Source organism: Thalia democratica, chromosome 9 (genome assembly GCF_965202585.1).
Source record: "Thalia democratica chromosome 9, ktThaDemo2.hap1.1, whole genome shotgun sequence".
In the NCBI taxonomy this organism is placed as follows: domain Eukaryota; kingdom Metazoa; phylum Chordata; class Thaliacea; order Salpida; family Salpidae; genus Thalia; species Thalia democratica.
In genome coordinates this window covers 18,907,802-18,921,095 of record NC_139173.1, presented here as the reverse complement: position 1 = coordinate 18,921,095, position 13,294 = coordinate 18,907,802, and the positions used below count along the sequence as shown (strand labels likewise).

The 13,294-nt window shown below is 27.3% G+C and overlaps 1 protein-coding gene across 2 annotated transcripts; it reads right to left on the bottom strand.

The window, feature by feature from the left end:
• On the bottom strand, positions 1–10,726 carry LOC145843884 (endoplasmic reticulum lectin 1-like). Of its 2 annotated transcripts, XM_082951148.1 has the most exons (10): positions 10,659–10,726; positions 8,771–8,886; positions 5,667–5,813; positions 4,867–5,006; positions 3,964–4,186; positions 3,520–3,677; positions 3,136–3,343; positions 2,729–2,907; positions 853–1,131; positions 1–625 (listed from the first exon to the last, which is right to left on the bottom strand). In XM_082951148.1, the coding sequence occupies exons 3-10, from the start codon at positions 5,797–5,799 to the stop codon at positions 473–475; spliced, it is 1,473 nt and encodes a 490-aa protein (XP_082807274.1). In that variant the 5' UTR covers positions 5,800–5,813; positions 8,771–8,886; positions 10,659–10,726; the 3' UTR covers positions 1–472. The 2 variants fall into 2 exon arrangements, with proteins under 2 accessions (XP_082807274.1, XP_082807272.1); XM_082951146.1 differs by lacking the exon at positions 10,659–10,726 and having other exon boundaries at positions 8,771–8,936.
• Positions 10,727–13,294: the final 2,568 nt, after the last annotated feature.

Below are 13,294 nucleotides of genomic sequence, written 5' to 3'. Positions count from 1 at the left end.
TATAATAAATTATGTTTTATAAGTTTTCAACAATAATTAGTTTTTGTTATAATTAACTTTACAAATTAGAAATAAAAATTAGTCTTCTTCAAACTAATCAAATAAGATTTAAAAAAATATACATATAATATAATAAAATTTTTTATTTTTTGTTTTTAGCAAAGTAAATAAAATTTAAAAATGCCAAACCCATATACAAGTTTGTTAACATTGGCAAATATTTTGGAAGAGTTAAAACTGTACTTTCGTACATTCACTTTGTATCTTTTCTACATACAATATACTGGAAATAATGTAGAAGTGAAATTTTTTTTTAATAAAAACAATTGTTTAAATCTATTGCAGTATGTGTAAAAGATAGTAAAACTTAAAACCAAAATTAATAAAACAAACTTAGTTTAAAACAAAACATGAAACCGTTTGTATTAACTTTCAAGTGTTAATTTTCAACATGAATATAAATTTTTACAATTCAAAGATGAAACAAGCCGTCTTCGTCCACGTTGTCCAGCAGCTCGCAAATAATTCCGCTTTCCAACGTCAGGTGGTACGAGCAAGTGGAAGGCTCCCTCAAGTAAATGATAACCGCGTTCACCGATGAATCCCTCCGGCACTTCATGCTCACCTGATTACCGCATGTAGTAATAAACATTAAAACATCTCACTCATTATATTTCAAGTAAGCATTTGTTGTATTTTGCAAGTTTTGATTTAATAGAATTAAACTTTAATTTTTTTTCTAAACTGAATCAAAGTTGACCTTGTTTGTTTATTCTTGACTTTTCACACAACAGTTGGCTTCTTAAAATCTTATAAAGCTACTCAAAACAAACAATTGAAAACTCAACTCACGACGACTTGTCTGTTGCTTTTGCTATCCTCGCAATATTCCCCGCCAACGTACAGCTGCTGCACCCCGACCTTCTCCTTCTCCCCGCCAGACGTCCTCTTCCACATCACCGGGTCTTTGCCGCTCCCCACCCACTTCTTGTGCGCCTCCCGGTCCCACCTTCCCAGCGTTATGGTGGTTCTCTTGGAGGGACTTCCCCCTTTTTTGGCGGGCTTTTCGTCGTGGTACTGGATGACGTGCTTGCCGTAGCAGAACTCGAACCTCCACCAACCAGTGCCACCCTGCGGTTAAAAAAAAACTTCAGAAAAAATAATGAAAACTATTATGGTTAAACTTTACCGTAAAATACGTATGCGTTGATGTTATTTGTTTTTAAATACTTTGCTTGGAGAAAAGTTTATTTCAAAGTTAAAACATTATTGGTATGCATGGGTTTAAGAAGCTCAACAAGCTATGCAAAGAAATAATGTTAAGAGCAAGATTAGAATTAAGGCAAATTGTTTGATTAGAAGCTGATATTTAATATTATAGCTTTTATACAGTAAATGATATTCTTTAAAAAAAACTAAGTTTTTGAGTTAAAGTTAAGATGAATAAGAATAAAAACTTTTTCAAAGTGGTGACCATAAGATCAAAAATATTATTTTAAAACAAACTTTCAAACTAAACATAAATGACAAATAAAATAATCAAGTACATATTGAAACTAGACTCAACTTCATAAAAACAAAAAAACTAGCCAGATATTAAAAAATTGATATATAAATTGACCTGAATCAGTTTTAATTTTTCAAAAAGCCTTCAAAAGAACAAGCTAGTGCTAGCCAAAACTATACTAATAAAAGTGTCATTTAAATATCGATTAAGTGTTATTATCATTTTTAAACAAATAATACTAAGCATAATCAGATAAGCTTGATTTAAAAAATATGGAAAAACACAAAAACTCTTTATTTATAATATTTTTTTAAATGGTACATTTATACGAGGAAAGTATTAAAACTACTAATGACAACTACAACAAATACGTAATTATTCTTCTATAGATACTATCAAAATTGCCTTAACTAATTTTAGTAATTCAGAGAAAAATTAAAAACTTTTGCAATGCTATAAAAAAAATTTAGTAATAAAATTTCTGGCTCTTGCTTATTCAGAAATTAATCATTCATACTGTTTTCTATAATTTTCTCTTTTAATAAATAAAGTTTATAAGAATGTAAAAATAAATCATACTTCTTGATTAGTTTAACCTCTTAAAACTAGTGATCTACTGGATCCAAAAATTACTATCCGGGCGGATCCAAATCTTAATTTGAAATTATAAATTATCCAAATCTCAAACTAATTTTTAAATTTGGATCCGGGTGAATCTTTTAAACCTCTCCAAGTTTGCCGTAATGTCTAATTTAAGTTAAAAAACAACCCTAAAATACGCATAAGACCTTTTTTTGCTCTTCACCATGAACTTAAGTTTATGTAGTAGAATATTCAAAACCCTCAAATATGTCATTTACCTTTTTTAGCGGAAAAATTTAAAATGAATCAAGTGTTTTAAGTGACCTATTGGATCCATAACATTACGATTTAGCTGGACCCAATTAATATTTTCAAAACAGGATCCGGATATTTTTTATATGGCCAGGTCCGAATCCGGATCCGATTCCAGATAATCTTTTCAAATTAAGATCTGACCATGTCAGAATCCGAATCCAAAAAACGCATTATCCGGCACGATCCGAATCCAAATGTTAGGATCTGGCAGATCACTAGTTAAAACAATACTATTTTTTTTTAATCAATCACATAAAAGTTCTTAAAACGAAAAAACATTTATTACTTACTACTTAGTTTTAAAAAAATTACTACTTTTTGAACCTTGAAACAAAAAGTTCCTCTTAAGAACTCCTGAATTGCTTTCCTGTCAACGTTCTGGTGTTTACTTGTCGTGATTGGTTTGTTATTGTGACCATCCATTTTAATTGGTTGTTTCTTCTGCAAGTTCACGGCTGGTGAAGTGTCGGGATCCAAATCTTCAAGATTTTCATTGTCAACATCTGTGATCAAAATTTTATATATTTGAGTCAGTTGCTATAGATCATTAAAGCTTATATTGAAATTAAACAAAATAAACTTTTGTTCTACTGCAGTGCCAATAGTTTTACTTCAAATACTAATTAGTCATCTTTTTTAAAATTGAAAAAAACTTCAAAACCAGCTAAGCACGTTTCCACAGATAAAGAAAAATCACCTTGTAAAGCCGCAACAAACTAAAACCTTCAAACCTAAAATATCAATTTTAATTTTTCCTTTCTCGAGGTCTTCTATGGTGAAGGGCGTTCCACCCGGGGTGTCGTCGATGACGATGGCCTGCGAGAGCAGCTTCTGGATCATTTTCTCCGAGTTGGGGTGCAGCAATTTGCTCTCCTGCACCATCAGGCGGTGAGGCTTCTTCGGAGACCCCTCTTCCGCAATGCACTGGATCTTGTTCACCTGGGAACAAAAGTGAGTGTTTTACAAATAAAGGCGAGAAAAAGTATACAAGTGTGGTGACAACATATGTTATTAGGTTTTTACTAACCTAAACCTGTTAATATAATTTTGTTTTGTTACTTAGCTAAGGACATAAACTATTAAATATACAAACTTATAAAAACTACAAAACAAACCTGTTTTTCAACTGTCTTAAAGAACGGGTTTTTGCACAGCAGTGGCGAGTGAAATATAATTTCGTACTCACAAGTTGAAACTTCAGTGACTGCAGACAATTGAAACCAGTTGCTGCTGCCACTGCAAACATACAACACCCGAGTTCTTCGTTTCGTTCCTATCATTGTTGAATGCATTTCAATTTGAAAATAGCACAACAACACATAAATAAATACCAAAAGCAGATAAAATAAAAGTTTGACAAAATATCTCATTTTAATCGTAGTCCAAAAAACAAAAACTTAAATACAGTACTAGTCATTAAATTAAACATTATATTTAAAAAAAAATATTTACTTTATGATTGAAGTAAAGTGTTTTGTTAGAAAAAGTCAGACAGACATAAATCTATTACATACAATTTTTTTTAAATACAAAAATAATGAAAGAACAAACCAACGCACCAGGTTTAAGGTCGCAAGCCGTGCCCAAAGTATAGTTGACCGCAAAGTACGGCCTGCCCACGCCGTCTATCTTGATCGTGGGCACTTCTTCTCTCGTCTCGTACTCCTTCGGCTTGGGCTCAACCAACACCCCTTCTGCATCGACCAGCCCCTCGAAGTGTCCGAGCATGTACTCTGTTTTCATGATCAGCGTGTTGTCCTCCTTGGTTGACTCGTACGTCACCTGTTGCACATAACGTATATTGTAACAATAAATTTGAATGTTTTAAAACTGTGTTGTATATTTGAATATTTCTTAACTGTCGAATAAACTTAACACCTGTAAAGACTTTTATTCGCTTGTCAATTTTACTTTGCTCACTAGTGTTTATCTACTAAGAATATAACTTATTATGGTTTCGTACTATGTTAATGCATTTAAATTTTCTTTTTGAATACCAGCAAAATTAATTTTATTATAGTTTTATTATCTAACTGAGTCAAAAAGAGTAAATGCAAAAGAACTTATTTTTAAAACTTGTAACGTACAAAACACATAACTTTAAAAACCTTTTTTTTTTGTTTTGAGATAGCTCTTAAATTTTTTTTTAATAGTTACAAATGTATTTGTGTATATACAACTAACTTAAACATAATAAATTTAAGTTTAGTGTCAGCCTTAAGTAATTTATTATCTGAATTTCGAGCTAACGAAGAACTTCATTTTGCAGATATTTAAAGCCTTGACCAAGAAAAGAATTTATTTTCGGAAAAAGCAAAAGTTTAAATAACTTTTTTCGCATTTTGTACTTTATGCAAGTCTAGTACTCTGAGAGAATAAGAGCACACTTATATTTAAATCACGAACTGTTCAGAACACAGTTGTATACTTTAACTTTTATTTATATTGTTACAACTCAGCACTTTGCCTCCGCCGTCCGAAACGTAGGGCTTGGGCAGGGTCTTGCTGAAACTTCTGACCTTCTCCTCGTGGTACTGCTTGACGTGCTTGCCGTGACACACCTCGTACGACCAGTAAGCTTCCAGCCTCTGCGCGCAGGCAGCTGTGCGAATGGGTTTGCAAATATATAATTAAAAGTTGTGTGTAAAAACGCGTGGAAGTTTTATAAAAATAAAAAAATCAGCTGCTATTTCAAATAAAGTTAGCTTTTTTTATAAAAAAACTCTGCACAAACAAAGTTTGATCCTGGTTTATTGAAATATATGAAAATAAAATAATTGGTTGACATCTTTTTGCTTAATTTAGTTTTTTAAATGAAGTAAGTTGATATTGCTGATTAATTTTTTTTTAATCACAAACAAAACCGGTTCAGAACAATTCAAAATCTGACAATTTAATTTCTTAAGAAATATTTAAGTGGTTACCCTTCACAAAGAATATATATATTTTTTTTTTTAATTCTTTTGTAGGTCTATATAATAAAACTATGATGGTAAAAAACATTTACAAAACACAGAACTAATAACTACAAAAAATTACTATATTTTAATAAGTTTTAAAAACTTATTTTACGCACATCTTGAAAAATTCTAAAATTCTAAAAAATATAAAGTATTCATGTATGTCTAATTAATAATATTATGATGTGTTTTTTTCGAGAGATAAATAACTCAGAATTATTAAAACTTGACTTGACAGAATTCGCATAGTTGTGCATCTAAAAAAACCATAAGAACTACAATTTATAGCTAAAAGCAAAAACTTTTTTTAAACAAAGGAGCAAGCAGATTTTGTGGTCGATGGTCAGTTGAAACTTTATTGTCTTCTTTTTCATCATCTGAGTCAACCAAGGATGGCAAAGTGCATGAATATTCCTCTTTTAATGAGGTCTTCATTTTGTATGAATTATCTGTCAACATTGATTGTTTAATAGAATTGTTTAATGACTTGAAATTTTGAAATTTTGTTTTAATTTATTTTTTAACCTTTTTTTCAACACTAAATCAAGTTATATTATTTTTAAGTTATTTCTGTGTCCTCAGAATATGTTGGTGCTTAGTAAATAGAAAATATAAACTACTATTAACTTTTTTGTTTTTATTTTTGTTTTTAATTGTAACAAACATATTTAACAATTATATCTTAAATTTTCAGTGTTTAAATTTAACAATTTTAATAATTTTTAATATAGCTTATATAATTAAGACCTTGATGTCTACATCGTTGTTTGTTTTAGCTTAGAGTTAAATCATAACTGCTTATATCAAATAAAGTGAAACATTATTATATACATAAATATTTGAAACCAAAAAAAAATTGTTTATGTTTAGTATCGTTTTTTAACAATTTAAAAAGTCTATTTTACACATTTTGAAAGGTTTTGCAACTTTGATGTTTGAAAACATTTTAAGAAACTAGAAAACTAATATTGTAAGAAAACTATACACTATTAAAATTATAAGCATGAAAATGTCTAAAACCTCAAATAAGCTCAAAAACATTTATTTTTAGCATCAAAGCTAACTTTTTTGACTGTTAAACAATCAGGTAAAAACTGTATGAAGTTTTAGATCTAATTCCGGCCAAATTCTTATTTAAAAGACTAATTTGAATTTAGTTTCGGCAGAATCTTAATTTTAAAAACTGATCCTGAACCGGCTACTTTCAAGTTTCAAAAATAGATCCAGATCTTTTTCTAGTCATATCCTTATTTTGTGGATCCAGTAGACCAATAATTTGTCATATATCATCCAACAACAAATAAATTTCTAAACATTGAAAATATTTCTTTTTATTTTTTAAGTTGTGCGGTCTTAAAATTGACTTTCATATAGACGGTCCCTTAAAGGCTTTTCTTTAAAATCATTCTATTGACTAAACACTTTTCCACCCCTTTGATAAATGAAAAAATTTAAAACAAATTAAAAAAAAGTACCCATCACCACACTTATGTTTACGAAATTTATTTTAGAATACACAATTTATTTTGAAATTTACACTAGACTTTCTAGAGTTTATGATAAAGAGCAATAAAAATCTCAATATAAAAAAACACAGTGATTTGGCCAGATCCTAATTTTGTGTATTTAGTAATTCACTAATTACTTATATGCATCTTACAACTTATTTATAATAGAAATAACTAAAAAACTGTCATTTATGTTTTTACTATTATTTTTTTTTTATAGGGTGGACTGACAGTGGATTGAAAACAAGAAATTAAAAAAAAAACAATAACATTTATTACATTACTGTAAGATTAACTATTAAAATAACCAAAAGATTTAATAAAGAAAATACTTAAACTAAACAAAACATAAATTTTCATATCAAAGTTAGTAGACTTTAAGTTACAGAAAACAAAAATGTTTTGCTACATGGTTAAACCTAGATTACTTACATGGTAAAACTAGGTTATTTTGAAACTTCAAAAAAATAGAAAATTAATATTATTATTGAATTATATATGTTTTCTATATTCTGTAAATTCTTATTATATAAAAAGCATAAAACAGTTATTTTTTTTTTTACTTTTCTTGAAACACAAAAAGATAATAGAATTTATATTTTTTTAATTTTATATGATTATGACTGTTTATTAAAATTTAAACTTGCAATAATGATATTATAAAAATTTTTAAATAACTTATTTGTAATAAAAAAACAGTTTTGTATAAAAATATATGTATTGTTGTAATACTTATAAAAAATCTCTTAAAGACCAGTTCCTATTTGAAGTTCAAAGCTTATTATAGTTCACTGCATGACTGTGCTTAGATGAACCTTATTTACTTAAAACTTTCCATTAAATCAAAAATGTTGTCAATTGCAATTTTATAATGTTACATTAAATTTTTAACAATTTTTTTTATCGATGTTGTAGGTTACTAGCCTTAAAACTATTTAAGCTGTGCTATACTCCTATTTTGAATATTGCTAAGCATCAAACTTATTTTTAACTCATTCTTAATGCCTAAATACCGATTTTTATAAAATAAAAGTTTATATTTTTTAAATAAAAGGTAATGATTAAATAAAACATACAAGTTTATCTTTTTTAAATGCTATTAGTACTGAATTTATTGAAGGATACATAAAATACCAGTTTTCTTGCTTTTTTCTAGTGCAATTCTTAATTTCAAAAAATAAAATATCATTATTGCTTTTAACATTATTTATATATAGCTTGTACTGGTTATTATACCCATCAAAATTGCTAGACATGTTACCAAGTTTTTATTTCAAACATAAATTAAAATAAACACAACTTCATGAGTTATTCTCATTATGAATAAAATTGAACTTATTAGCTAGTTTTGTTACATATAGCACTAGGTTAACAAATTGAATAATAAAAATAAACCAACTTTTAAATATTTTTTTAGAGTTTTTAAAAACAGGTAGACTAAATCTGATTATAGAACTACTTATACCTTATTTTATTCATATAAAACTTGATCTAATTAAAAAAAAATATTGTTATTAGAGGTTGTCAATTGAAATTTTAATCAGAATAATATTTAAATTTAATTATAATAAAAATTTCAATAAACTTAAAGTTTAATTTTTTTCTAACTTAAACATATTTTAAAATTCAGCACTTTATTGTCATTCAAAAACTATTAAATTTTAAATTAAAAACAAGCTTATATAAAGTTACCAAAAATTAAATTTAAGCTATAGTAAGCACAAATTTTAAATTTTTCAAGGTTTTTCTATAATACTCAAAAACTTTCAAAATACTTAGGGAAACTAGAAGTATATATTTAGATATTTTATCCCTAATATTTTTTGTACAAAAATATGCAACATTAGTATAGATTCCTTTTTTTGAAACCACTTTTTGTTTCAAATAAACACACATACTTGCATCAAGTTTTTGACCTGGTCCTACTTTGATTTCAGACAGTTTGGTAGAAGATGGATGCCAGTTGATTCGGAACAAAATGTCATCTTTGTAAGGTGAGAGCTCTACTGTGTTGCTGAGGGGTAAGAACAAGAAGGGTAAAAACAGTTTTAACATAGTTCTAAAAAATCTAGAAAACAATCAAAATATTCTAATTTGACAAAAATATCTAGTTGTATCAATTATAAATATTTTTTGAAGTTTTAAAATATGATAAAAACTTTCCATGATAATCAAAATTAGTAGATTTTTACTTAAGATTTAACAATTTTCAAGGATTCATACTGAATTTTCTAAAGTGATGGTAAAAAACATCTATCAACTTTTAAAAAAAATAACACTACAGGCAAAGCATTATGTTGAATTAGCAGCTGCAGGCAGAGCAATATAAACTACCTAAAGTATTATTACTAATTTAAATTTATGTTAAAATTGAAAATAAAAGAATAAGACTAGTGAAGGTGGTTTATCTTGATCTAAACTCCCCATGAGTTTATTACAATGATTACAACTAAACACTTAAAAGCACAATTAGAGGCTGCTAGCTGCTACAGTAATTTTTCTTGTTGCTTATGAAAATTTTATTTAAAGAGGACAGCATGACATTTTTTAATAAGGTTTACATGCCTAATTTCTATCAAATTTATTCTACAAAACTTTTAATTTACAAAAAAATTTAAAAAAATTTGTTATTGCAGTCAAACAACAAAAAAAGTTTTAAAAAACTTGAGTATATCCTTTTCAAATAGTTTTTGTTGTAGTTATATATATTGTACTTACTTAGCTAGGTCAAGTATAAATTGTTATCGAACCTTCTACTTTAGCAATTTCACTATGAATAAGTTAAAGTAGTGTTTTTAAATAACTAGTGATATACATAATACAGTGCTTATTCACTTATCCAGACATGTTGGGCAAGATTGTTTTGTAAACATGTTTGGATAAACATTTTTCCAGATAAAAAAAAAAAAAAAAATTCATAAAATAATATAACTGCTGTGGGAAGGTCACTTTTGCATTTTGCACAAGCTTCACTTTAGCACAAGGTGACACTTTTGAACTCAGGGTCACTTTTGCACAAGTGGTCAGTTTTGTACAAGACTGACTTTAGCACAAGAGGACACTTTGCACGGAGATTTACTTTTGCACTACGGGTCATTTTTGACCAAAAGTAAAAAAAAAGAAAAATATTTACTAATAAAATAAAACAAAAATAATTTACCAACGGAGGGTAAGGGTTAGTGGTAACAGTGATAACAAAAATAAAAACAAAAATATTACAAAAAAAAAATTTAGATAAAATAAACTATTAAAAAAAGTAAAACAAGTTACAGACCACCGGAAAGAGTTAGGGGTAACAGTGATAGGAAAAAAATATACACCTATTAAAACTATTAATCAAAATAAAACAAGAAAACAAAAAAAATATATAAGATAATTTATAAAAAACATAAAACATTAAATAAATAAAATTACCAACCGAGGGTTAGGGTTAGGGATAAAACTGATAGCAAAAAAATATAAAATAAACTTAAGAAATAAAAAAAAATTAAAATATTTTTCAACCTGTGCGAAAGTGACCCTCCGTGCAAAAGAGTCCCCTTGTGCTAAAGTGACTCTATGTCAAAATTTCCTTGTGCAAAAGTGTCACTTTGTGCGAAAGTGTCCCTTTGTGCAAAAGTGTGCTGCTGTATATTATGCAATGCATAATAAATAATAAAAGCCTTATAGTAAAAACAAATAGTAACAATGTGTAAAAGATAATAAAAAGATAAATAATAAGAGCTTAATTTTAGGTTAGTTTACTGAATTATTTTTTCTAAGTTGAAAAACATCAGACTTACTAACCCTTTCCAACAATGTTTGTTTTTTGAGGGTCAAGCAAGTGTAAAATACATCATTTGTGAATCCTACTGCCCTAACTTTTAATTAAAAAAAGATTAATTTTGTTTGAAAGACAATAAATAAAAATTTTAAACAAAAAAAAACTAATCAAAATGAAGAATATGTAAACTTATCTCAAGCTTTGAATAAAGTTTGGATGTAAGCTTAAGTAGTATCATACATAATAATAATAAACTAAGTTCCAGAATTTAAAAATACACTTAAATTTTTTTACAGCATGAAAGCTTAAATATTTGTATCACAGAAAAATTTTGTGTTTAATAAATAAGTTTTTTTGTTTGTTTTTGATTAAAACTGTCCAGATAAGTGAGTGTCCAGATAAATGAAGTGCAGATGAGTGAGTAAGCACTCTACTCATTTTGTTTTTTATTTAAGATAACGTTTTTGTTCAAAAACTTTTACATATACTATATGGAATATATTATTTTGTCCTGGACAAGAAAGAAGAATGTAAATGCTCACAACTATGGTCAATGGATTGGTGTGGAGAAAGAACTTTCTATCATTAAGCCATGTGGTATGAGACTCATAACCAAAAGGTTTTTTTGAACACTAAGTCCTAGGAAAAAATATTTTAATCGCTTTTTATTTGTCGTCCAATAAACTATTACTATAAAGCTAAAAAAAAGTAAATTAAAAAAGTTTATCAAATAAGTTTTTAAAACATCTGCATTTTGTTATGTTCAGTTTTTGTATTAATCCCCTAACAAAAAACAAACTTTAGGACACATGTTTCATAAACGAAGTTGAAATTGAAACTAATACCTATACAAATATATGTGAAAAGTTATTTAAACAGATTAAATTTCAAATACAACATAAGAATTTTGTTTGACAATAAAATGCTTATGAGGTAATAATGTAATTGTTTTTGAAGGGTCATGCACCGAAATTAAATTACAAATTTGACTTAATAAAGTATATAAGTGTGTTTATTCGGAAGTAAAGATAAATTTTCAAAACGAAATTAAACTTTAAACGTATATTTTTAAAAAGTGACTGTTGAGTTTTGGAAACTTTGGAAAATCTAGAACATTTTTTCACTCCAGTGCGACATTTCAGTTTAAAACAAGCAAACGTTTATTATGTGTTCATTGTTCATTTGGTATAGCAACATAAGTATTTTGATATTCTTATTTTCATGCATAGTTGTCATGTGAGGTTGGATAAGAAAATCAGAAAAGTTTGAATAGCAGAATATTTCTAGTTAAAACAAACTACCGATCAACATTAAGTATTTAATACAACAAAATTCCTTCCGACAATACAGCAAAGACTTTTTTTTTTTTGAATCTCTAGCCACCCTGAAATCATAAAACAATTTTGAAAATTCAAAAAATGAAAACTTTATTAGTTTTAACTAGTAAGTAGGTTTAAAACTTGAACAATATGTAAAGAAAAAATTATGTTAAAAGTTTTATTGTGTTACTACAGAATTATAAAAATGTCTTGTATTTAGAAAAATTTCATTTTAAGGGAAGAACTCACTTATAATTAAAATAACAGTAGTATTAGTTTTAGTTTTATTCATCACTGTTTTATGAATTTTATTTTTAAATACACAAGTTCATCTTAAAAATATCTAAAGTTGAGCATAAATTATCACTAAAGCCATGTAGTGTGCTAGGCCTAGGACTATTTAGTATTTTTGTTTTACTAGACTCTGTAAATGATATATGTATACAAGTTACTAAGCTATTGAAATAAGTAAGTTTTTGGGAGAAAGTTTGGTTTGATGCCTGTGTTCTATGATTGTCTTTTTTACAAATTTTTGCACATTTGCATATATAAATGAAAATTACTGAAAAAATCTTTACAAATTACTGATCTCTTTAGACTAACTTTAAAAATTTTAAACTTTTAATTTTAAATGAAGGTAAACCAACTGGGTAACCCAAAACAGCGCCGGCTGGCGAATATTAATTTTAATATTTTTTGAGAAAACTAGATTATTAGTTATTTAAAAGTGTTTAAAAAAGCTATAATAAATACAGTAATGCATCAAAATAACAAATGATTAAAAAACACATACAAAAACTAAAAATAATAAAAACTAGATTAATGGCAAGGTTTAGTTATTCCGTTTTAGTATAACAATACTATTACTTCAAACTCTAAAAATAATATACAAACAATTTGTTATAGTAACGCAAAACTTTACTAGTCATAAAGTTTTATATAGTGTTAAATAATTTGCAAAAATAGTGAATGCTTAGAGAATCAGATGAATAGTATTGTTTAATTAAACAACTTTCTTTAACATAAAACTACTTTCTACATAAATCAAAAAAACTAAGCAACTCACTTATTTAAAGTATTAATTTTTGTATCCACTGTAACTTTTTAAGTTCTTATAACTAACAGTCAAAACTCTACACTGCAACAGTTGCACGCATTTATAACATCATACAAAAGTTTCTTTATTTATTTCACTACACTACCGTATTTGTAAGGCTCGATAAACGTTAGTTAGAGTACAAGACGTTAGTTTTTTGGTTTTGTAATTTTTCTATACAGCTTTGGATCGAACTCAACGATAGTACATTGAAAAATATTTAAATTCTTTGGGGTGAACCGGA